The 26,206-nt window shown below is 40.4% G+C and overlaps 1 protein-coding gene across 2 annotated transcripts in view; it reads left to right on the forward strand.

Annotated features, from left to right (window-relative positions):
* Positions 1–22,172, forward strand: part of usp25 (ubiquitin specific peptidase 25) — a 28,924-nt gene extending 6,752 nt beyond the window's left edge. Inside the window, exons 6-26 of one of the 2 annotated variants that reach the window (XM_053516158.1) lie at positions 1,485–1,571; positions 3,044–3,181; positions 3,386–3,462; positions 3,778–3,851; positions 4,680–4,831; positions 4,984–5,111; positions 5,202–5,297; positions 6,838–7,002; positions 7,193–7,467; positions 7,547–7,617; positions 8,486–8,714; positions 10,094–10,324; positions 10,879–11,018; positions 12,192–12,350; positions 13,703–13,798; positions 16,156–16,334; positions 17,098–17,176; positions 17,377–17,456; positions 17,810–17,933; positions 19,692–19,887; positions 21,252–22,172. In XM_053516158.1, the coding sequence (XP_053372133.1) occupies positions 1,485–1,571; positions 3,044–3,181; positions 3,386–3,462; positions 3,778–3,851; positions 4,680–4,831; positions 4,984–5,111; positions 5,202–5,297; positions 6,838–7,002; positions 7,193–7,467; positions 7,547–7,617; positions 8,486–8,714; positions 10,094–10,324; positions 10,879–11,018; positions 12,192–12,350; positions 13,703–13,798; positions 16,156–16,334; positions 17,098–17,176; positions 17,377–17,456; positions 17,810–17,933; positions 19,692–19,887; positions 21,252–21,433 (2,958 nt within the window). In that variant the 3' untranslated portion in view covers positions 21,434–22,172. The remainder of the gene's footprint in view (positions 1–1,484; positions 1,572–3,043; positions 3,182–3,385; positions 3,463–3,777; positions 3,852–4,679; positions 4,832–4,983; positions 5,112–5,201; positions 5,298–6,837; positions 7,003–7,192; positions 7,468–7,546; positions 7,618–8,485; positions 8,715–10,093; positions 10,325–10,878; positions 11,019–12,191; positions 12,351–13,702; positions 13,799–16,155; positions 16,335–17,097; positions 17,177–17,376; positions 17,457–17,809; positions 17,934–19,691; positions 19,888–21,251) is intronic. The other variant, XM_053516157.1, reaches the window with a different exon arrangement.
* Positions 22,173–26,206: the final 4,034 nt, after the last annotated feature.

A 26,206-nucleotide genomic window follows, 5' to 3' on the forward strand; every position in this document is an offset into this window, starting at 1 on the left:
ACGGGAAAGACTTAGGACGTAAGAAAATTTAATTAAATACCAAATAAACATGGGGAAAGTTCCTCCAAATTACAGCGCGCCACATATTTAATGGTTAAAACACCGATAATGACAAAATGGTGACTAAAACAATCTTTTTTTTTTATACATCATAATAATAATACAAAGATTTTCCTCCGTATTTTTTACCCCCTCCTAATTTAGTCATGGTCAGTTCCCGCCCATCTGGCTGGCGGCTCTCGCTCCGACAGACCACAGCCAAGAAACCAGAGAGGGCGAAGGGTATCGCATTCTTCCTCTGAGACATGTGAAGCCAGCTGACTGAATCTTTTCAACCTGCTGCTCACACAACATTACGGAGCACGTTACACACACTCCGCCTGTGATTGGCTGTTGTCGCCGTGATTGATATGGCTGCCTCCCCCCCCAGTGTGAACCTTCTATAGCGCAAATACTTTTTTGTGTTGCACAACTTCTGAGTCTGCCTCCTATAATCTTTCAGTGATTAAAAAGTTCAGACGTCTTCGGCTAGAGTGAAAAATATAAAATGAATTAAAAACACCTACACAAGTGCTTTCTCCTTTTGCAGGGTGCTATTAATTTTGTTATAATGAAATAGTTGTTTACTTTTTGTTTTAGATTTCTTTCTGTCAAGTAGGGCTTGGCAATATGACTATCGAAATCAGATCTGGGGGTTCAAACTCTCTCCCACATGCTTAGTGCAGGACTGGGTTGCCAGGTCAAGCTGACAGATTCTAATTTTGTGGTGCTGAATATCACACCGAGTTCGACTAGAGCCCTAATCCATATGCACATACTACTACTCAAACGTTTGGAAACACAAATTTTCTTGTTGTTCTGGAACAGTTTTTGCAACAACAGTACTGTGTCAAGTACATTTGCAAAACCCCACCAAACACCATGATGAAACTGTCTCTAATGAAGACCTTTACAGGAAAGCAAGACCAAAACTGGACGGGTCGCAGTCTGATCCGGGGTTTCAGTAGCTACAGTATGAGCTCGGGACGTCGTAGCCGTTTTCTCGTTGTAGTCGACTTCGCCTACTGTCTCGTTCAGCGTGGAGCGACAGTCTGACGTAAAGGTTGATGACGTAAACGACACGTCTGTGACTGAAGTCTATTTCTGTTTTATATAGATGTAGATACAGATCTAGATTCCCCAAAGTTCATTGCTTTGAAGATTAAAAAAATATATATATTTAGTAGAAGTGATTGCAAAATGTAATATTTCTATAATTTATTTATTTGACCTGGAAACGGTAATATGATCAGAACCATAAATTTCCGTTGGAGCCTTAAACATTTGCACAAACTTGAAATTATGTATTTGCCTTTTATGTACACCAAATTTTTTGTGAATAAATTCTTCACATTTAATCCTTTCTGAAATAAAAATAAAAAAAATAAAAAACTTGCTATTTTCATCAATTTTGACATATTTGCGTTTTTTTTTTTTTTTTTCAGTCCTTGTTTAACCTTCTGGAGTTCCAGAGACTGGTGTTGAACTACTCTCCTCCTACTCGGGTGCAGGATTTACCTCGGAACCAGAAGGTAGATCATCCACTACTCTACTCTAGAACACTCACTCACACAGCAACCTGACTGTATTATTTCCACACACACACACACACACACACACACACACACACACACGCATGCACACACCAGATTAGATTTCATCCCAGTGACCTTTGGTGAAGTCCTGCAGTTCCCCGGTTTCAGCCCAGTTCCCCCGTTAGCCACCGTGCAGGAGGAGTGAACTGAAGAAAGCCATGTTTTTTAGGCTCTATCTGTTATTTGGCTTTAACACTACGTCTAATCTGCGTTAAGCGGCTTCTAGGGCCACCGGACCGCCGAGCCTCGTAGGATTCAGTCCTGCACTCGATTACTCGCTTCCTTTTGAAGGATGGTGGAAAAGCACAGGAAGGGTTTAGGCTGTAATCTCTTAGCATGACAAATATCACTCGGAATTCAGGACATGTTTAATTACTATGACTAGAGATTTTTGATCGTAAAAAAGTTACCACATTCCGAATATTTATCCACGTTCAGCAGAAAGTAACCCACGTCTCCAAAGGACACTCCTTCTTTGTCTCAGAGCGGCAGAGAAAAAGTTTGGACTTTATTCAGCTGTACTCCTGGCATGTCAGAACACGAGAGATTAAGATGAACTGTGTTGCTTAATGGATGGTATTAAAAATTATTTCCTAGATAAAAAAAACAAATATAATTGAAAATCATAAATCTAACCATCTTCCCAAGCTGTCAGAAAAACATCATGCTAATGTTTCTTTAAGTTGGGTCTTGTTTGATAATCGTAATTCTACACACATTTCTATATTTGCTTTGTATTTATTAATTTTTTTTCTTTTCCACCATTAGTACAGTACAAGTACAGTAGCTCTACTTTGACTTAAACGGAAATATTAAAGCAGTGTCTCTTATTTATGTAAAACAAATTAGGTGAAAAGCAAATCAGCACCTGAATTCAGAAACCCTGGCGCAGCTCAACAATTCCTGAAATTCACTAAGAGTCTGCAAAAACTTCAGGAACTTATAATTGATTTTTGTTGTAGCATTTCGTTGCCATTTTAATATATTTTATATATAATTTCTACATAATTATGTACAAAATCATTAAGAATTTCTATATACGGTGGAACCTTGAATCACGAGCATAATTTGTTTCAGAAGTGGGCTTGTATTTCAAAACGCTCATAAACCAAATCAAATTTTTGCATAAGTAATAATGAGAACTCAAATTATTCGTTTCACAGACCCAAAAAATACATAAAAATTATTATTAGAAAGTATAAAGTAACAAAAAAACATTAAACATTAAAAACCTAATGTACGCTCCTGGGATTTGCATAAAAATAGAAAGGAGCGAGTGTGACAAAGTTACCAGAAAAACTCTCCATCATGCTCAGTGAAACTTGGTATTGTGATGGTATTGTATTAAATTATGTAGATATGATGTATACATATGACTTGATTATAATTTTTTTTCTTCGTGTGTTTAGGAGCACAGGAACCTGCCCTTCATGCAGGAGCTGAGGAACCTCTTCTCCTTGATGGTGGGTTCCAGGAGGAAATACGTGGACCCGTCCAAGGCCGTGGAGATCCTCAAGGATGCCTTTAAGTCTAGCGAGTCGCAGCAGGTTTGCTTCCGATGTTTTGCGGTATCCCTTGAGTTAACGCGCGTATTAACACACACAAGTGATTAGCGGTGATAAGTGGCCATCGATTGGTGCGGCTCTGCTGCCGGTGTTTTGCGTGACCTGTGTGTAAAAATCCCTGCGGCTCTTTTATGACTTTGTGTGTGTGTGTGTGTGTGTGTGTGTGTGTGTGTGTGTGGTTTACAGCAGGATGTAAGTGAGTTCACTCACAAACTGCTCGACTGGCTAGAGGACGCGTTCCAGATGAAGGCAGAGGAAGACAGGTAAGCTTCAGCACACATCTGCTCTAGCACCTTTACGTTTCTTTTTTTTTTATTTTTATGACGAATGGGCGACTTTCCTCGTGCACCCTCATCAATCAAAGTGACCTATGACCTTTTGAGTATTATGTATGCCTAGCCATTAGCAAAGTGCTACGATGATGAATGAGCTGCATTTACCTACATGACTTCGATTAGTTCCATTTGAATGAGCACCGAACCTGACCCACGGGACGACGGGGTTACATTTACCCAAGTGCTACTGATTTTCTCACTATAGTTCTCTTTCTCTCCCCCCATTAATCCCCCCCCCTACAGGGAGGGTGAGAAGCCAAAGAACCCAATGGTGGAGCTGTTTTATGGGCGCTTCCTGGCTGTAGGTGTCCTTGAAGGTAAGAGTTTATGGATAGGGAAGTTATGGTCAGTGGAGACCCTTTCGTCCTTTGGTTGTTTGTCCTTGATCCTTGATGTGGGATTGACCTTCTGACAGAGATGGGTTAAAATCAAGATCATAGCAAAGGCCTCAACCAGAACAAAAACGTGGGAAAATTATGAACTTAACATACTAGGAAGTTTTTTTTTATTCAGAAAATATAATACATGGGTGTATGGGAGTACCAGACTTGACTTAGTGTTAGAGAAATATGATCTGTGGGTCTGAGGAAAAGGGTACAAAGATTTAGTCGTGTGGATTGGTATGCTTTACATTGTTCATGTCAAAGGCGTATAAGAATCACTTTGTCAGACTGACATGAACAAATTGGACTTATGAACATGCTCCCGGAACAGAGCTGTATGGTTATGTTGTGTGGGACTGTAGGAGTCTTGGGGTTTTCCATATTCGTTACAGAGAACACTTGACCCCAAACTTTGGTTTATTTTGATCAGTTTATTTTGATCTCACTATAGTCCTGATCTTGCTTTATCTGACTTTCATTTGTTCAGTCTCCTGAAAGCAGCCATGCTAGGACAAAGATAAAAAAGTGAAGACAGCGGTGCATTCGTTTATCGCAGCTTAGCCTGAAATATTATTTAATGATTAAATGTGAAAGCTTGTTGACAGATGGACAAAGTATTAAGAGGCAAAGAAGTTGTCTTTAGTAAAAATTTATTAAACTAAATTCCATAGTAAGCGTCAGAATAATTTTTGAGGTATGAGGTGTCATACCATAGAAGTATGAGGTGTCTTTAAGATCTGCATGTGTGTTTTTTTTAATCAGGGAAGAAGTTTGAGAACACGGAGATGTTCGGACAGTACCCGCTACAGGTTAACGGCTTTAAGGACCTACACGAGTGTTTGGAGGCCGCTATGGTGGAGGGCGAGATCGAGTCTCTGCATTCTGCTGAAAACTGTGCCAAGTCTGGACAGGAGGTGAGTGTGGATTTGTCTAAATTTGGTTCTTGTTTTTTGTTCTGAAGCCATTTTGTAAAAAGTCAGGCGGCAGGTTAAGCACGGTTTAAATTAAATTCTCACCATAAAAATAAATAAATAAAGTTCTGATTAGTTTTTCTTTTTCCCTTCAGCACTGGTTTACTGAACTTCCCCCTGTTCTGACCTTCGAGCTGTCACGGTTCGAGTTTAATCAGGCTTTGGGCCGACCCGAGAAGATTCACAACAAGCTTGAGTTTCCCCCGACACTCTACATGGACAGGTGAGTGACGTCCTCATCCTCTGTCTCTCAGGCATTAGAAAGATACGGATACTGAAAACGGTTTGACTGGGAAATCACTCGTCTGCTCAGGTACATGGACAGGAATCGAGAGATCACACGGATCAAGCGGGAGGAGATCAGAAGGCTGAAGGAGCACCTGACCGTCCTCCAGCAGAGACTTGAGAGGTGAGGATAAAAACGGCTAGGCCATACACACACACAACACACACAGCGTTAAAGCGAGTCTCGTTCTCCGCGAGTGTTAATTCAGCACAAAGGCGTCTCGTGTCTTCGGTAGCGTAATTGAAAGCTGTTACATTGTAAATATTTGTAAAGCAATATGTCCTGTAGTGTGTGGTGAATGTCTGAGCGGAGACGAGCTGTCACTGTGGCAGACCTCACAACAGCACCGTGCTTAGCTTATATTTATAGAGCCTGAAATTTGGATGACTTTCGTTTTCTCTCTCGCTTTCTATATCCGTCTTTCCTTCTTGTATCAGTCTGTCTTGCTTTCTGTCTCTCTTTCACACCGTCTGACTCTCTGTGCATCTTGTTTTTTTAATAATATTTTTGTCTCTCCCTCTCTCTCTCTGTATATCTTTTTTTTCCACTTCATCTTTCTTTTTATGCCTATCTGACTCTCTTTGCCTCCGTCTCTCTTTTTTCCTCCTTACCGCACTCTGCTCTCTTTTTCTCTCCCTTTCTGTCCATCTGCTCTCTTTCACTTCTCGTTCACATCTCATCTCTCTTTGATTGTCACATCTCTCTCTCTTCTTCTCTTTCACTTTGTCCACATGTCTCTCCTTCACTCTTTCCACATCTCTCTCTCTCTTTCACTTTCTTAAGATTTAAGATTCAAAGGTGCTTTATTGGCATGACAAATATTTATATTCGTATTGCCGAAGCTTAGAAATAGATTGCAAGAAAAAAACAGGAGTAGATAGTAAAAAAACAAAAATCAGAATAGTATTAGAAAGAATAATTATACTCAATAAATGTATGGAACATAAAAGAGTACAGACATTTAATTAAAGTAAAGATAAAGTGAAACTTGTGAACATTATAAAAGGAAAAAAAAGGAAAGCATATATATACTTCCCTCTACAGTTAATGGCACCCACGGTCAAGATGTGTTCTTAGGCTTTTAATATTTATCTAAAAACTACAATAAAAATGACAAAATAAATGCTTCCATTACATTTATTTTACCTGAGTTGTTAGGGTGCCAATAATAGTGGAACAGATGAATTTTTTTTGTTGGGCGTGCCAATAATTGTGGAACAGGTGATTTTTTTAAAAAATATATACGTTAGGGGTGCCAATAATTGTGGAACAGGTGATTTTTATATGTTGGGCGTGCCAATAATTGTGGAAAAGGTAATTTATATAATTGTGGAAAAGATAATTTATATATATTTCTTATAGTAATGTTTTATAGTCATTTTTTTTTTCACTTGAGTTAAAGGTTAGAATTTTTTATTTTCAGTGTGAGGTTATGCTTCTGCAATAAACAATTAATTTATTGAAAGCTTAAGAACACATCGTAACCAGGAGGGCACTGTACATTATAATAATAATAGTAATTATTAAGTATTTTTATTATAACGGTGATCAGTGTGTATTTGTTCTTTCACTCTGTCTCACATGTCTGTCTCTCTCACTGTCTCTCTCTCTCTCTCAGTATTAACCAGAACATTCTGTCTCTCTCTCTCTGTCTCCCTCTCAGATATCTCAGTTACGGCTCCGGTCCTAAGAGATTCCCTCTCGCGGATGTTCTACAGTACGCCATGGAGTTTGCCTCCAGCAAGCCTGTGTGCACTTCACCAATCGAGGACTTTGACACATCAGCGCCCCCTGGTGGTACAACATCACTGGTGCCTCCTACACCGAGGTGAGCCACTAGCCTGGTCGATACATCTGTTTACAGTCATCCGATTCGTTCCGTCTCCATCACTCGGTCTAATTTGTTGTCCTTTTCTATTGATGGAGACATCGTTGTGATTGTCTCGCAGTGTGTTTACTGTTTAGTGAATATAATAGTGTGTGGATTGTAATCTGTAATGCACTTTAAATCTCTGCAGCGTGGCAGAGCAGAGCCCTTCGCCTCCTCCAGATGGCCCCGGGGCGTCTCCTCAACCTCAGCAACCTCAACAGCAGCAGCAGCAGCAGCCTCAGCAGCAGCAGCAGCAGCAGCAGCAGCAGCAGCGCATACCCATCCATAAACCCTTCACCCAGTCCCGCGTGCCCCCCGACCTGCCCATGCACCCTGCACCACGACACATCACTGAGGAAGAGCTGCACGTGCTCGAGGGCTGCCTGCACCGCTGGAGGAGCGAGGTGGAGAACGACACCAGAGGTACAGTGATGACAAACAACACACACACACATGCTTTCATGTACGTTTTCACAAGCTTACCATGTGCTTGTCATGCCAGATCTTCAGGGGAGTATATCCAGGATCCACAGAACCATCGAGCTCATGTACTCAGACAAGACCATGATGCAGGTCAGATTTGTTTATTTTTTCTGTGTAAAATTATAAAAAAATGTAATAGAAATTCTGTGTGTTATTTCTATAGTAACAACCTGTATGGTGCAGAGTGGAATTAAATGTTGTTATTTAACAAAAAACATGTATATTTATTTATGGAAGTAGTCAGTGTCAGTGCTAGTCGATTATTTTCCCAAAACAGGTAGTCCACGACTTATGAACGAGTTTTTTTCCGAGAGCACGTTCGTAAGTCTAATTTGTTCCTAAGTCGGATAAAGTAAGTCTTATACACCTTTGGCACAAAAATACAATGTAAAGTAAACCAATAAACTTAACTAAACCTCTGTCCCCTTTCCCCACACTGCCATAAGGTGGCCAAAAACCATAATAGCTCCTAAGGAAATTAATCTTGCACAAATGTAAGCGTCTTGTCTATGCACCTTTAAATCGCTAGGCGAATCTTAGACAAGACATTTTGTCTCGGAGCTGTTTTCCACTATATTTGACTGTGAACTCTGACTCGTTGAGAATTTTCCGAAATTAGGACTATTCACCATCGGGTCATGTCATCGTGGTTCGGTTTAACTAAAATCTGTGAGGCCGACTCACACATACGATATACCGGACTTTTTTTTTCGCTTACAAAAAAAATTGTAAATATTGGTATCTGGTGCACTGCAGTGTGTATATTTTTTTTAGTACAATACACGTGAGCTACTTCCGTGATTTACCCGCAGTTTGTTTGTATCTGCGGAAATTCGTAACTTGAATGTTCATAAGTCGGGGACTACCGGTATAGTAAATGACAGAAAGGAAAAAAAATGCTAAACTATACCTTCCACAAGCACTATTCAGTCACTCAACCCTATACCGGTCTTTTTAGGTGCCGTACCGGCTGCATGCGGTCCTGGTGCACGAAGGCCAGGCCAACGCGGGCCACTACTGGGCGTACATCTACGACCCGCAGCACCGCTGCTGGATGAAATACAACGACATCTCGGTGACCAAGTCGTCGTGGGAGGAGCTGGTGAGAGACTCGTTCGGAGGCTACCGCAACGCCAGCGCGTACTGCCTCATGTACATCAACGACAAGAAGCCCTTCCTGGTTCAGGGTAATTACACGGAAGCGCGCACCACTTCTAATGATGATCTAACGATCCTTGTTTTTTTCCTCAAAATGCGAAGAGCTTTTTATAGGAACCTTCTTGTTCATTTTGCGTTTCATATTTATGCTCACAGCGTGTCGTTTCGGTTAACATCATTTATTTTGTGCTGCAGCTTTGAGATCGCGTAGCTCATAAGTGTCTGTCTCACTCTATAAATATCTGTGCTTCTTTCCTCACACTGTGTCAAGACACACACACACACGCTGATGTTTGGTAAAGATTTTGCTGAGATAGATGTAGATCACAAGTTTATTTACTCCAGTGAAAAACTAAAGAGATCAGTTTTGGATAATGGATACTTAATACTTGTTCTGTTATTTGCTACAAATGATAAATATTCATTAATCATTTAATTAAGAGAAATAAAGTATAAAAAAAAAAAAAGGAAATCTAAAAAACACTAGAGATAGAGAAAAATCTATTCGGTTATGAATCACGATGCTTTTGTGTGTTGTCCCGAGTGGCGCAACAGAAATGCATTTTTATGACGTTACATTATCAACAATCACAGATGTCTTACTAAAGTCTCCAATTTGCTTTTTTTCCCCAAATTTTGTGAGTGAATTAGTCTCAAACCCACTCATCACTACACACACTTACACCAGAGTTAATCAAAACATTGATTAACTTAACCTGCACATGCTCTGACGAGTTGAGTTTGAAACTTTGGAGGCGTTTGAGGAGGTAAAACATCGCTGGCTATTTATAATCCTACAGGTCTGAAGTAATCACACATTTTTATCCTGTGTGGTAGAAGTGATTTATTTGCGAAGTTAGTTTAGAAGTAATAATTATGGCGCATAACATAAGAGATACGTGCTGCTTAGGTAAAATGTAGCGTTTTTTGTTTCATTTCATTTAAAGTTAAAATCTTGTATTTATTTTATAAACTTTATAAGAAGTTGTTCAAATGCTGCGCCTGGTTTATAAGGGACGGGCTACATTTAATTACTCGTTAAGTTTTTCTAAAGGTTTAAAATTGTAATAAAATCTGGGGAAAGAAGTAATATCAAATTGTAATATTTTATAAAATCATGATCCTTTTAGAATCACAGTTTTAATCAAATCTGCACCGAGGTATCATGACATCGTATCGTATCAGGAGATCGACTAGTCATTCCCATTCCAAAGTCATGCATAATGAAGGTCTGTTAAAAAAAAAAAAAAAAACAGTCACGTTTCCTGAGATTACAGTAACACCCCGTATCCTCGAGAATGTTACGGTTTTGTGTTTGTACGTCTGGAAAGCAGGTGCCCTAAGATATCAACATTGGCTGAGTGTGTAAACAAAAGCCTCTGTGTGTGTGTGTGTGTCTCTCTCTCAGAGGAGTTTGATAAGGAGACAGGCCAGGTGCTGAGCGGCCTAGATAAGCTGCCTCCAGACCTGAAGGAGTACGTGAAGGAGGACAACCAGCAGTTCGAGCGTGAGCTGGAGGAGTGGGACGCCATGCAGGCCAGGAAAGCCCAGCAGGAGAAGATGGCCCTGGCAGCAGCAGCGGCCGCCGCAGCGTCTCCTCGTCCCATAAGCACCGAGACGAGCCCTGCAGAAAGCACCGGTCAGACTTTATACCAGACACGTCATACACATAAACAGAAAAATAAAACATAGCTCTATATGTTGGATAAGCACAAAGTCTACAAACTCTGTCATTAGTTAAAGTTTTTGCAGCTTTAATTCTGAAACTTTGTAGGTGTTACGCAGGAAAACATCATCATTGATTATCAGGATCATCAGCATCATAGAGTTCCTGTGGTGTTACTGATGGTAGATTAATTCAACACCAAAATCATTATCAGTCGTTTAGAATCGCATGTTCAACATCGAAGCACATCATATTGAAAGAATCGTTCCTGCGAGGTGCAATCAAACTGTTTTATTGTGTTTTAAACAAGAGTTGTTTGGTTTTTTAGGATTTTTTTCCTTTTTTTTCTTTCTTTTTTTTGGTCATGCAATTCAAAATGCAATGCATTTCAATAACGGTGTAAAAACAGGTGGATGAAAACCCCTCCAGAGACTCTTCACATATGGCTGAGAGAGTTGGAGTGGTCCTAATGAGTTGCTGACTCGCTCTGAGTGTGTGTGTGTGTGTGTGTGTGTGTGGACTCTCAGCTTGCCAGCAGGACCTGGACTACATGGAGCAACCGTCGCCCACGGACGACTCCAAGCACCTGCAGGAGGACACGGAGAGAGCCATCAACAAAGCCGCAGCTGAACAGGATGAGAAGAATCCCGAGGCCCTGCTTTACGCTGTAAGAAACTAAACGCACACACACACACACACATGCACATGCACGCTGAGAAGCCAGACGAGTGGTGTCTGGGTCAGTTCCTCTGGGGGCGTTTAGCTCTTTTTCTCTCTTTTTTTCCTAATGAACTCGGAGGACCTACTGGGAGACGCTGTTAGATTAGTTTAAGCGCAGATGAGTGTAAGGGTTTTAAAGGCACATACTACTAAAGGTGTGTACTAGATCGTATTTATTTAGATCACATGATTCCTTCCGGCATCAACTCTAATCTGCTTTTATGTCCAATAATGTTTGGTTACTTTGGTTTTTGTACCTCGAGTAGGTTTGGTTTGGTTTGATGGCCTTGTGCCGTGATTATCATGTCTGCTCTGAGAAAAACGCTCCAGCACGGTTCTCACCAAATACTCGAAGCATTCACTTTTTTTTTCACAAGCAGTTAAACCTGGATAACATTTCCTTTCTGTGGATCCGTGCTGCAAACTGAATGAATTCATAAGGCCATGTTTCTTTATTAAATAACACAAACAGTACTTGACGCTCACCCCTGACACGAGCTCAAGGAGCAATCCCTTCATAAAGAAAAAAAAAACAAATCATAATGCTCGAATTGTAAACTGTCTTGGGTTTTTTTCTTTCTCCTACATCATGAGTCATGTTGTACCGCTAAACACGTGTCTCTTCAGAATATTGAGTCTTTCAGCTGGTTCTTGGGAAGTAGAAGAAGTGTGTCGTACTTTCAGAGCAGGATTTGTAATCACTGATATTGTTTGACAATTATTGGTCTCTTTGTGTTTAGTTGTTCAATATTCATTCAATGGTTTAATATAATGTTGGCCCCGCCCCCCTTTACAGCTATAGCAGCTAGGTTTAGCAGTGTCTGACCTCACACATGTGCTTCTGGAAGAACAGTCAAAAATTCCCATAAACACACGCCTAAACCTTGTGGAAAGCCTTTCGAGAGGAGTTGAAGCTGTTGTAGCTACAAAAGAGGCGGAGCCAACATCATATTATAAGAACTTGAATGGTACTCAAGTTAATACGCATGTAAAGGCAGATAAGCGAATACTTTTGGCAATATAGTGTGCATGTTATATATTAAATCCTCATTATGTTCACTGTTTTATTTCTGTCCCTGTTCTGTCCCTTGCTGTTGTCCTCACCTCCATGACCTGCAAGGCTGAGTCCCATGCCTCCCCTGCCCAGACCCCTCTCCCCGACCCCGCCCAGGATGGCTCCTCCTCCACCGCAGACGCTCCCCATCGGGTGGTGGAGGTGGCCATCCCTCACGTAGGAACCTTTGTCATTCAGGCACGAGAGGGGGGGTACGACGACGAGGTAGTGCTTGTTCCTGCTGCAGCCTATGTGTGTGATTCTGACCTGGGGTTTTGTCTAGACGCATCATTAACAGCCTGTTTAAATTTCATGAGTACTTGTTAGTGCGCTGAAATAGCAGACACATGCTCAGGTTCTCTGACGGGGGTTTCTGCGTTCAGCATGTAATCGGACATGTGGTTTGGACCTGACATGAGTTTATATGTCTTTAAACACACTTTTTTTCAAACCCAATGTTGGGTTGTGCTTGTTGCTTGTGTAGTATATACGGGAGGAGTCTCCAGTCTTAGACGTTTTGTAACAGCAAGAGGTAAAGCAATAACTTTTGTTACCACTGGAACGTTTAAGGGTGAAGGGCATTGGTCATTGGTGCCAGTTTGTATCGCGATATAATTTATTTTATTTTTTTTTTATTCATTAATATCATATCAGCCAGTATCTGGTGATAGTTTTTGTTTTTTTTCGATTTCATTACAATTCTGAACAAACTTCACAAATCATTCGCTCCTACCCTAGAGGACACTGTGCTGCCTGCTGATGTGTGAATAGTTCAGAGCATGCCACCTGCAGGATTATAGAGTAACAGCACCATCTTACCACCTTAAATTTAACAATATACGTATAAATCAACAAATTCTTGGATTCATGTACCAGAAGTCCCCGACTTACCAACGAGTTTCATGTTCAAAAGTCGGATTTGTTCTCAAGTACGACAAAGTGAGTCTTACACGCCTTTAATACGAATCTACAATGTAAAGCATACCAATCCACTTGACTAAATCTCTGTCCTATTTTCCATCACGTGGCCAAAAACTGTAATTGCACCTAAGGAAATTAATCTTACATAAATGTAACAGTGTTTTCTCTGCGCATTTAAGTAGCAAGAGAAATCTCAGACAAGTCATTATGTCTCAGAGCTGTTTTCCACTGTATTGGACTGTGAACTGCTATCTTGATCCGGAAGTACAACCGCGGTCCGTTCGTATCTGCGGAAATTTATAACGCGAATGTTCATAAGTCGGGGACTACCTGTATTGCATTTTTTTTCCTCCATCTCTAATAATTGCATAGTCCCTTGATTTGAGTAATGATTAAGACATCCTATAGAGATAAAGATTTTTGTAGATCTCACCTGCCACATTTATCAAGTTCTCAGGCTTGTAGAAACTTCTAGACCGCACATGTTCGAGCAGAACTTGTTTGTTCATTAGGTTTCTGCATGACGTTTTGCACACTCTCAGAGCCGCATGTTTGCTTTGGTGTGTATGTCTGCACCTGACTCGTGTGATCAGCATCCTCCCCTGTGTAAAATACCAAGGCCATACCGTATTAACGTGGTTTCCTTCCTTGGGCAGACAATGATGACTCCAAACATGCAGGGTATTATAATGGCCATTGGCAAAGCCCGGAACGTGTATGACAAGTCTGGTCCTGAAGCAGCCTTTTTCAAGGTACTTCTTTAGCATGGAAGACTGCAGCCCTGGCTGTGCTAACCCTCTGTGTGTGTGTGTGTGTGTTGCGTTGTGAGCTCTTAACGTTTTGGTATCATTTTGCACCAAGACTTAATTTGGGATTTTGCAATAAAAATTTGATAATGTAATCAGGGGTCCAAGCACTTGATGCTGCAATCTTATTGTTTTTTGTTAGTGGTCCAATAATACAGTGAAAGAACACTGTTCATTTTGTGGGTATTCTTTTCTTCTTTCTTCTTCTTCTTGTGTTTCTTCACCATAAAAGGCCAAAAACTGCAGGCCGAACCGCAAGTCATAGTGACATGAAAATACCCCCGATACACAACACTAGAAGGTGCGATTTGTCCGATAGAGCAGCGACTCAGCAAGGTGCAAAACGATCTTCATTTGCTTATGAGCTAATCTGTTTCACGCCATCAGTTAAAGAGAGTATCTTGTACATTTAACTCTTGACATGTAATTGTAGCAGGATAAACACCAGAATCTGGTTACCAGTCAGCTAAAGCTAGTTTTTCTCATTAAGCAGGACAGGAATGCTGCAGAAATCATGTCAGGACCATAAATAAACACAAGTCTGTTAGCCATAGCAATAGTCCCAATAGTCTCAAGTCTAGTCAGAAGTTAGTTCTGTGCTAACCCTAAAGTCTCCAAAAAAAAGAAGTGAAACTCTGTGCTTCCTCTCTTTTAGAACAAATTTGATAAGACATCCACAGTACAGATAACGTACCTATTCTTACACATGTATCTAAATTCTATCAGCATTAGCCGTTTCTACATAAGTAAATCCTGCAAAATACCACTATTCTTATTTATTTAATTTTTATTAAACAAGAAACCACTTGGAAACAAAGACAGAACCAGGAAAATTCCATCGATCCAAATAGTTTCACCATGACGGTTTATGAAAGCGTCATCTCTCGAATAGTTTAAGGTGTGAAATTGCCACGAATACTTTTATACCAAAGTCTGCATCAGTGAACAGTTGGTGATCTTAGCAAAGTGGAATTTATATCAACCTAAAACACCTTTCCTGTTTTACGGTTATACTTTCAAACTCAGACCACACAGTTAAAGAACTGGGTTAATTTAGGGTCGTGTTATCACCCAAATGAGGATCGTTTTTGAGTTTAGTTCATCTATTTAATGTTTCTTCCTCACGTCATTTCTGAGTTTTTTAAATTTATATTTAGAATAATTGTTTTTGTAAAGCTGGATGTGAGCTGGATGTCCATTGTAAAAATTCCTATATATGTTAAATTACATTGAATTGAACATAAATGAATTGAGGTTGACATGTTCGCCATGTGTCCATGTGGGTTTCCCCGAGGGTTCTCCAGTTTCCCTAAAAAACAAACAAACAAAAAAAAACATGTCGATATGGGCTATTGCCAACAATGGTTCAGCTAGTTATGACAGAGTGCTTGGACCCCAATAATCGCTCCCTGAAGCTGTATGTCTAGTTAAACTGTGAACTGTTGCTTGGTTGTGTAAACAAAAATAAGCTGCTTTTTTTTTTTTCTTTTTCTGAAAGTCAAGCTTGTTGCACAGCACAGTCGTATAACATCAGTGCATTCGCGTTTACAAAAAACTATTTCCATTTGGTTTGTTTTTTGACATTTTGTCTTAAAGCCCTGGTTTTAATTGCCTTTTGGCTGCCTGCATTTTCACCCTCTTTAATTCCGCTTTCGATTCCGCTACATCTGTCCCGCCTTGACGTGTTTTGTTGATTGGCAGTGCCACCTTGACTGCGAGTCAGATGACTGACAGCTCTTAAGACACTAATCGTCTGTTCCAGCGGGCTGTGACGGTGCCTGTGCCGGAATAGCGGTTGACGGATAAATCATCAGCGGCGGTCAAACTCTCGCAACTCTCATAACTCTCGCTGCTGTGATCTGGATCGTCTTCGAGTCCCAGCGAGAGCCGCCATCTGTTTTTCAGTCTGTCAAGAAAGATGTCTAATGACTGATGCGCATTTTTTTTTTCTTTTTATACCCGTCTCTCCTCAATTGACGAGACATCAATCGGGCGATGTGTACACCAGCTCTAACTTTGCTGGTTTTGTTAACGAGCTCTTACAGAAAATCAGCCCAAGATTGTCGAAATAGATCGTCATACTGTATGTGAGCAGATTAAGGCATGTATCTTTACATTGCCAGTGTCAATCATTGTGTGAGGACACGCCCACACACTGTGTCCACATATCTAACCAGATAGTTGTGGACGTTTTTTTTTTTTTTTTTTTTACTTGACCGTATTTTATCCTTCCTATGCAGTTAATTTCCTGTTTTGTTTGTTTGTTTTTTCTTTTGTTCTTCTTCCTCCTGTTCGTCCACCAGGCGCTTAAAGTCGAGTACACTCGTTTGGTGCGGTTAGCGCAGGAAGATACGGCGCCTCAGAATGACCATCGGCTGCAGCACATCATCGTTTACTTCATCCAGAACCAGGCGCCTAAGAAGATCCTGGAGAGAACCCTGCTCATGCAGTTCGCCGACAGGAACCTCGGCTTCGACGAGAGGTAAAACACAGCGCTTAATTTGTCTTTTTACGTTTTTTTTTTTTTTTCCAGGATGACATCGACTTGCATGATGTAGCAAAAAAATAATACCAATTAATGCACCATTAGAATAATGTTTGATGTTAAATAACTTTGATCCTGCAGTGGTTGTTTTCGAGTCTGATCGTAACAGTTTAAGTGTGAAAATGCAAACTTTTCCTTAATTACGTTTTAAAACGTACAATTTAAAATATTGGTTAGAAGTTAATCTATGTTCAACTAATAGGAAAGCTGTACACCAGTTTGTCTTTATTTCTTAATTATTTTTGTCTTTATTGTTTAATGTTTAAAATAATTAACCATTTCATTCTTTTTATCTGCTCAAAAAACAAAAAAATCTGGCCGTGCCATGTTCCTGTTCCCGAATACCCGTTCCCTTTCTCCTCCCCCTCCACCCCCATGTGGGCTTGTATCATGCCAAGTGTGCCACGCAAGCCGTGTTTATAAGCGAATTGATTTCCTCCTCCTCCTCTATTTTGAGGAGTGTAATTAGATTTTACGCAAGCGCGGCCCAAACACGCCGCCTCTGGAGCTGTGTGGAGTTTTTTTTTTTTTTTTTTTTCATTTTTTCTCGCAGTAATAAAGAATGATTCATAGCCTTAGGCACGAGGCCTCGGGACACGGCTTGCCGTCTTGTCGTCTCGTTTCTCAGATTAGCTCGTGAGTCACCAAAACCCCCACCACCCGGCGCCGCAGCTCTAACGGCGGTACGTTTCTCTCTTAGGTGCAAGAGCGTCATGAAGGTGGCGCGAGCCAAGCTGGAGCTCATCAAGCCAGACGAAGTCAACATGGAGGAGTACGAGGTCAGCAGCTTCATCATCACAGTGTTCCCAAATGCCTGTTACGCTTAAAAAATTTTTTTTTTTTTATTATTCCGTCATGTTCAGGTCTTGAATAACTTTTATATAAATATTAAATGAATATATCGTCTGATTTCACTCGATAAGATGCTGGCGTATTCCTGTCGTACGTTGTTTCTGACTTCTTGTTTTTGTCTGAACAGATATGGCATCAGGACTACAGGAATTTCCGCGAGACCACCATCTTCCTAATGATCGGCCTCGAGCTGTTTCAGAAGAAAAGGTAAAAGCACACCTGAGAAAACTGTGACCTTCCTTGAAAAGATATGGTTTTTTTTTCCACTTTTTTTTTTATAAATCCACCAGGGGGCAGCGTTACCATTTGCTATCCTTTTGTGAGCCTCCCTTATCGAAGGCAGGATTGAATCCTTGTGAGAAATGCAAATCTTTTAATTAGTACATTTAATTACGGTTTATTCGTAGACAGTCGCACTGACGAGTCGCAGTGAAGCAGAACCGGTTTAATGATAATAACACCGGCACGTCACGCTCACTCAGGACGTTGTGCTCAGGGTCTGTTTTCCGTGTAAATGCTGATCTTAGCGGTGCTCCGCTCTTCTTTTCTTCCTATTTTAGTTACGTGGAGTCGCTGATGTACCTGGTGTACGCGTATCAGTACAACAAAGAACTGCTGTCCAAAGGGCCGTACCGGGGACATGACGAGGAGCTCATAGGACATTTTCGCAGGGAGTGCCTGCTGGTGAGTGTGTGTGTGTGTGTGTGCGTGTGCGTGTGCATGAGTGAGTGCGTCAGCTCCAGGACAACCCTTTGCCCTCGGGGTCACCCCTCCCATTTATATATATGTGTGTGTGTGTGTGTGTGTGTGTGTGTGTGTGTGTGAATCTCCCTCAGCTGTCTGAAGCAAAGTTTATCATCAGAAATTCAAAAAAATCATTAAGAGATTAATCTATAAGAAACACACACTCATCGTAGGAAACAAGACATTAATCTGACTCTTAATTTGGAACGAAGCAAATAAGATATCAAACCGTGTCACGGAGTACTTCGATGTTTTAACAAAGACGTGTAAGTGATGCTCAATTTTTTATTTTTTTTTTGTGCCGAAATTTGGACCGTGTTTAAAGAACTGTTTAGACTTTACTGTGTCACCATTATAAGGAGTCATGGAATTTACGAATACATTAATCATCCAGTTTTATTGCTGCAAAGAAGACGTTGAAATCCTGCCATCACCATTAATCAGTACCAACACACACGCACACAAACACACACACACGCTTACAGACCTAACACACCCACTGCCCTAGTTTATATTACCCCAAATAATTGAAGGATGATGCAATTGGTTTTAATACAAAACTCCCGAGTGTAATGCAACCTGGCTGGAATTTTAGACGTGCTCGAAAAGATTGTTGAAAGGTCAAGGATTTTTTCTTCTTCTTCTTCTTTTTTTTAATTTATTTTTTATTTCTCTGACAAAGCGGATAAAGGGAACACTTCAAATGAACAACTGAATTTGAAATGCATGGCGTTTTTTGCTTTCTGAGCCACAAAGGCTTAAAAGGAATGGGTTGAAACTTCACCTTGTATCCCAAAACACGTCACATATCGTTTCAGTTTGTGTTTTTCTCATCATTCGGGGCCGACCCGCACGTCAGACCCGTAGACGATCCCTCCGGCCTTCCCCGTCTCTCCGTCTCCCTGCTCATTAAGAGCGTTTCACTCGAACGGCTGTAGCGCTTTTGTGTTTGAAAGTGCCGCGTATCTGAAGCGTTCTCATGAGTCGTGATCATTTTGCTCGCGTTTACCGCGTGACACCTGAAAGCGAGCTGGGGTTTTGTGTTTGAGTTTTTTTTTTTTTTTTTTTTTTTTCAGCTTTATCAAATAATCCTCAGCCACGTTCTGTTTGTGTGTGTGTGGGTTGCTTACTCTCAGTGTGTGCTCCTTCTAAGAACTTTGGGACCTGTGTGTGTGTGTGTGCACCCAGTAACCCTAAACGGCTATTGTGCTCTAATGTAATCATCGGGGCTGCGACTAGGAAGCAGACGCTGCTGCGAGTGTAAACACATTACCGTGCCGTTGTCCTCGTTTCACCTCCACCATTTTGGAGCCGTGCGGGGGCTCTGGCTCACTCTCAAGCCCTGGCTATTTCCCCCCGCTGTTCTGCTTTAATTGGAAATACTGCTAACATTGACATAGCTAATGTACTGTGCAGCTTTTTTTTTCTTTTTTCTTTTCCCTTTAATGCGACACACGCCTATTCGCTAATTCCGCAGTTGACTCGCAGAGGCCTGCAAGGTCAACAGGGTTGCCTGTGCCGCAGGGCTCTCGAGAGCACATCGGAAGGCACGTCATCAGCCTCTTGCGTCAGTAACGTGCAAAAAAAAAACGAATAATCAAAAAAATGTTCCAGATGAGAAATACTTTAGAGAGAGACGCGCACAAGCCCCAGGAGCTTTGTATATAATGCGTACATGTACACGTATGGTTTCCGCAGAAGCTGAACGAGCACGCGGCGGCCATGTTCGAGAGCGGAGAGGAGCCGGACGTGAGCAACGGCCTGAGCATCATGAACGAGCTGGTGGTGCCGTGCATCCCTCTGCTGCTCCTTGACGAGATGGAGGAGAAGGACATGGTGGCCGTTGAGGACATGAGGAACCGCTGGTGCTCATATCTGGGACAGGAGATGGAGCGTAAGGGCTGGTGTAAATAACGTACACGTAGATAAGAGGAGCTGATATCGAACATATGTTATTTAAAAACAAACAAACATGAAAACCTTTTAGCGATTAGTTCCTACTTGAGATAAAGACGTGGACTCGCAAGTAAGTGCATGTGCAGCTCTGACTCTGATTTACTCTTTAATTATATACGATTTGATGAAGCCAATAATATTTATCGTATTGAAAGTCTTTGTTACACTTTTAGCTGTTTATAAATCGTTCGAATTCGCCTTGAAGCTGAAATGCGACGACAGAGTAAATCCTTAATACAGGCAGAGACACAAGTCATGTTTCAAATTTCTGGTTGGGTAATGCGTCATTTACATGATTTTTTTTTTTTTTTCCTATTTAAGCTCATGGACATCATGGAATAATAGGAATAATAGCTAAAAAGCTCAAATTTGAGATAAGAGAAAAAAGGATTAAATCCTCAACTTGTGCACCGAATAACGTAGGATAGCATGACGGAACTGAATTAATGCGGAGTCGCCTGAGAATCTGCAGCATTCTCATTTAATAATGACGGGAATAATGTTTTTTGACCGCGTATGACCGACTAAAATATGAAGAGTGAAATTCAAATAAGCAAAAAACACTCCTTTATTAGATATATTATACAGCGTATATGTATGTAACGTCGTTATTTTGTTTGTTTTTGCAGGAAACATTCCTACATAATGCAAATTCCAGGATTCATGCAATTCAGTAGACTTTATGTTCAGTGACATAAGGCAGTGCCTAAGATATTAAACATGCGTTAATATTTTTCTTTTTAAAAAGATTCTATTATTATGCAAACAGTAAAATTTGTTCTGACAGCTCTAATGGAAATCCATTACGCCTGTTTTTACAAGCAGCACGAACCAGACTCGAAGTTCGAGGGAAATCATTTAGCTGTGAAGTTTGTGAAAATTGAGATGCATGAACAAAATATACTGTATGTAACTGCAGATTTGATTTAAATCCAGTCCCTAGTTTTACCGCAAAAAAAAAAAACATCCAGCTATGATTTAACGAAGCATTTTAAAGCACACATGCACACACACAGGCGCTCTTCTGTTCTTAAAAGTCTAACGTGAGGCTGCTAATTAATTAGTAATGCTGCTGTAAAATCCAATCAGCGTCCTGCCGTGTGTGTAAATTATCATCCGGGTTTTATTTGCTAGTTTTATAGTTTTATTATTTTATTTCGCCGTCAGATCAGATTGGCAGTTTATTGTTTCAAGTGTCTCAAAGTGTTTTCATCAGGGATCACAGCGAAAAGTCTGCACCACTTATCTGTTGTTTATTTGTTGTCTCTCCGTATCTAAACACACATTCCTGTGTGTTCGCAGCCAATCTTCAGGAGAAGCTGACCGATTTCCTCCCCAAGTTGCTCGACTGCTCTACAGAGATCAGGAGCTTCTCTGAGCCGCCCAAGCTCCCGCCGTACTCCACCCTGGAGCTGTGCGAGCGCTTCGGCCGCGCCATGGCCTCCCTGACAACACTCAGCCGGACGCCCGCCGACGGCAGATGAGCTTCTTCACGGACTTCTCCTCTTATAACCCACCCACATCCTCCTCCTCCTCCTTTCTTCCCAAAGCCTTCCTCCAAAGCAGGGCTGCTTCGGCTGTTAGTTCTCTTTAGTTCACTTTTTTAAATCTTCATCATCATCATCTTTATCCGTATCATTATCACTAGCATTTGGAATATTTGGCTCATTTTTGTTTTTTTTAAGCTATAAACAAATGCACAGAGGAGAAGGAAAATGAGCGTTAGCAATTTGGGATTATGAACTTTACAGCTTAGAATTTGCAGCATGCTGCTCTGGCTTTATCAAGCGAGGTCAAAAAAAATGTATTCAGTTATTTTAAAGTTGTTTTTATTTGCTGTTTTTTTTTTTTTTTTTTTTTTCCACTGATCACTTTTATTTCAACGAGTCAAACCTTTTTGGAGTAAAAAGGAAAGACCTGCTGCTCAGCCACCCCTTTATTACAGCATTATCGCTATGTTATTTTGTTTGTTTGTTTTTTATTTCTTAAAGGATGGGACTGAACGTAAAGACCAGGAGAGTCAGAGATGGCTCGCAATGTATAGAGATGTGTGTATAGGTCTTCGACCTGAGGACTGCAACTCTCAAAAGTTTTAAGCGCTTTGCTAGGCAGCCGCGGACACGCCCCGCGGCTTGTTAATAAATTGAGAGAATAAAGTTTTATTTATGGCGCTTTTAAGCCAGATACCTGTTTTGCTCAATTAAAGCTTGTTATTTTGAATTACGTGGGCTTCAAATGAAAGAGTGACACATTTCTTTACAGAGAGAGTTGGGTGGGAACGTTTCTCGCACGAACACGGTGTTTGTGTTTTGCAATCCATTAGGCTGTTTGTAAGAGCTTCGGTTCTGCGCTCGGATAAGCTTTCACAGCCATACTCTCCATCCAGACGTTCGCTACGTGCTGCTTTGCTCTACAGCGAGCAGGAATAGGTGCTGCGTTCGTGCATTCCTGAAAACATTTCCTGCAGGGAAAGAAGGGGCCATGTTTCCTGCCACACAGAATTTGGGCCTCATGGGATGTGACACAGTCATGCTTTGATACTAAACACTATGCTGACCATGATGATATATTTACAACTGCTAGCGAATCTCCTTCCAAGAAATTACGATAAGGACTAAAAAATGTCATTATAGTTGAGTTTAGAACTAGCTTCAATACAATCCAGTGCACACGTTGTGGTTTGTTCACTCATTTTCACTAAGCACTTCACCAATCACTAAAGCGTATCCTGGGACTATTGTCCGTGAAATAGGAAATACAGGTACACAAATTCACAACTACATACAAATGATCCACAATCATTATTATTTTTTTTTTTAAGCTGGGAGGAACACAGAGCGACCTACATGTAGAGCCTGAGAATCTCCACACGGACGGTAACTCAAGGTCGGGATCGAACGACGTGAGGTGGCAACACAACCCGCTACGATATTTGTGCTGTCCGTAACTGTTAAAGTCAAGGTTAACATGATGGCACGTACAGTATACCAGAGTCTAGAATTAAAATCTCACAAAGCAACTCGTCACATTTCACCTTTTCGAAATGTTACTTCATGGTGAAGCTACATAAGAGAGTGATGATGATGTAAGCAGGGGAAACAGTCTGACAAGTAAATCGGAACAAAATGACAAAGTGACTCAATCGAGCTTTTAATGAGCACAAATATAACCTAGGAGAGAACCATTGGCATTAAAAAACTGTCGTGCGGATGGGTCATGAGGCCTGTTTTAGTAATATCTGGATAAAAGATAATAATTAGCAAGACATGCTCACTGAATGGAAACGACATGCGAAAAGGGAAAGTCTTCAGACAAGCGTTCCTGCCACCTGCTTTCCAGTTTCTTCATATTCCATAAGCTACATTTTGCATCTCAGTAACTTCCATACATATGCTGGTGAAGGAACGATTGTTTCAAAGCTGCTACAACGTAACTGATAGCAAGAAAATAACTTTTCTTACCGATAATCTGTGACAATAAATAGTGATAAAGAACATCTTGTGCATGTTGCACTGTCACTATCGTTATGTTGTTTGTACCCTATATTCTACTAATAATTAGGATATTAGCCCGATAATAAAAATACATCATGCAACCACCTCAATCAGAACTTACTGCCCCTATCTGGACAAACAGATTGAAAAAAAAATTGGAGAATTAGAATTTTAGATAAGAGGGGTGATGTAAACCTTTAATTAATTTGTGACAATGGTTCCTCGTACTTTTAGAAGTATTATTTTACAATTTTGGGATAAGAGAGTCTTGGGATAAAAGAAACTCCACAGATGTGATAACCCGATCCTTCTGTACATTCAGGTCTTCGTAATTTTATTGCCACATAACGTTGCTGAGTTTAGACCTGAGCAACTGAAGCAACCACAGATCATAACCCTGCCTCCAGAGGCCTGTACAGTGGACACAATGCATGATGGGAGCATCGCTTCATGTACTTCCCTTCTTACCCTGACACGCCCATCACTCTGGAATAGGGTCTGTCTGGAATCATCAGTTCACATGAACTTTTCCAATCGCTCCAAAGTCCAGTCTTAATGCTCCCTAGCAAACTGAAAGCTTTTTTTTTTCTGACGAGTCTCAAACAAGTGGTTATTTCTCTGTGTGTATGGAAACTTTCTTACTTTCACTATTAAACATAGCTGTGATTTCCACTATTATTTTTTTTCAATCCAACTTCATGAATCATCTAAGGATCACAAGGAATGTTTTTTTTCTTTACCGACCACATTTTATCCATGAAGCTGACAGTTCAGCACTATCCTTCCAGGTTTTAATAATGTGTTGAAGGGTTCTTAACATAATTCCAGTCATTTTCCAGCATAAGTTGTTTGATCCCTTCAGAAACAGTGAGCTTTTTGGCCAGGCAGTGTATTAGCCATTTAAACACTTGATCTGATCGCTTCTCCTTTTTTGGAATAAATATTGTCTTTTTGCACAAGCCTGCCCCACATTGAGGTACCTTAAGGTGACATGAGGTGATTTTCTGGGAATGCAGAGGAAGTGGCACTAAGAGGGCTCACGTTCTTTTTCTACTATATTTCTGGCAGGTTTGATGCTTCATATGAAATAAAGAAAGTTATGTTTTAATTGAGCACTCTTTATAAACTCAGATCAAACTAGATCAGCGTCCATGTGAACAGTTTAGCTGGACTCTCTAATCAAAATGATTTCATACGCCCCGATCTAAATCCTATTGAACATCTGAAAGAGTCGAAACACGCAGTCTGAAGAAAGCACCCTTCAAACCGTGGACAGCTGGAGCAGTTTACTCACGATGAGTGGGCCGAAATACCTGTCGACAGGTGCAGAGCTCTCATTCAGAGTTACAGAAATTGCTTCATTGCAGTGATAGCCTCAAAAGGTTGTGCAACAAAATATTAAGTTAAGGGTACGAGCATTTTTGTCCAGGCCAGTTTCATTAGTTTGGTTTTTGAAGTGCTTTTGTTAAACCATAATTCAAAGCAATGCCTGGTTTTTATTAGTAAAAATTTTTTTTGTTCATTTATTATTACTTTTGTCAGTTTCAAATCACTTCAGTAACCATTTTGGGTTTTCCAAGGGACGATCATAAAATTATTATTGCTAAGAAAAAATAATGTAATGAAAACGAACGGTGGTCATGAGCTTAGTCCTTAGTCCTCTACATTTTCCCCACCAAAGGCGACACACACACACACATATTTAGATCTATAGTAGAGACTGTAGAATCAGCCAAAATAATTTTGACACTTCATAAAAAGAAAAATAGTATGATAAATAGTATGAGATTTTAATACTAAATTTATTTTCATACTTTATATATTGCTGATATAATCATATGGAATCATATATAACAATATATAAAGTATAGAAATAAATTCAGCACTAAAATATTTATACGTTGTAATTTTTTGGCTGACTCGCACACAAAAGTTAGAACACTTCTCCAATTTCAACAAATATTTTAGTATATCTTCCCAAAGGACAATACTATAGAAATGAAACTTATGTATACTGTATTTTAGAGCCGTCAATGTGCAGCTTGTATAGGAGTAGAGATTTACTGTCCTCTGAAAATAACTCATTATACAGCCAATATTGGCAACAAAAGTAAGTACACCCTAAGTGATAACAGCTGTACATTTTAACCGTGCAGAGTCACATGTCCTATTCATCATGTCCCTGTGTTTGTTAGTGGCCGAGTTTGTCTCCAGACCTGAACATATTGAGCATGTGTGGGACGTCCACAAGCGGAAGGTGGCGAAGGGCTGTGTGTCTAAGATCCAGCAGCTTCGTGATATTATTATGGGGGAGTGGAAGTGGATCCCAGCAACAACATGTGCAGCTCTGATGAATTCCAGGCCCAGGAGGACATGTTCACTTAGGGTGTACTCTTTTTTTTTTGTTGCCAGTTATTTAGACAATAAAATAAAGTCTGCATGTTGATTTATTGTTAAAGGACAGTAAATCTGTACTGCTATACAAGCTGCACATTGACTACTCTAAAGTATTTCCAACTTTTATATATATATATATATATATATATATATATATGTGTGTGTGTGTGTGAACACTAAAATGTGAAGGGTGTACTCACTTTTGTGAGATACAGTATTTATATATAAAATGTGTGTGTTAAAAGTAGTCAAAATGAATAGCTTAAAGATTTTATTTAAAGAACAGAAAATTAGCCGTTTTTGCTAGCTGTGCTTTTACTCGAATAAAACTACATTTTTAGTACCAATATTATAGCTGCACTATGA

This window comes from Clarias gariepinus, chromosome 17 (assembly GCF_024256425.1).
Source record: "Clarias gariepinus isolate MV-2021 ecotype Netherlands chromosome 17, CGAR_prim_01v2, whole genome shotgun sequence".
NCBI classification, from domain to species: domain Eukaryota; kingdom Metazoa; phylum Chordata; class Actinopteri; order Siluriformes; family Clariidae; genus Clarias; species Clarias gariepinus.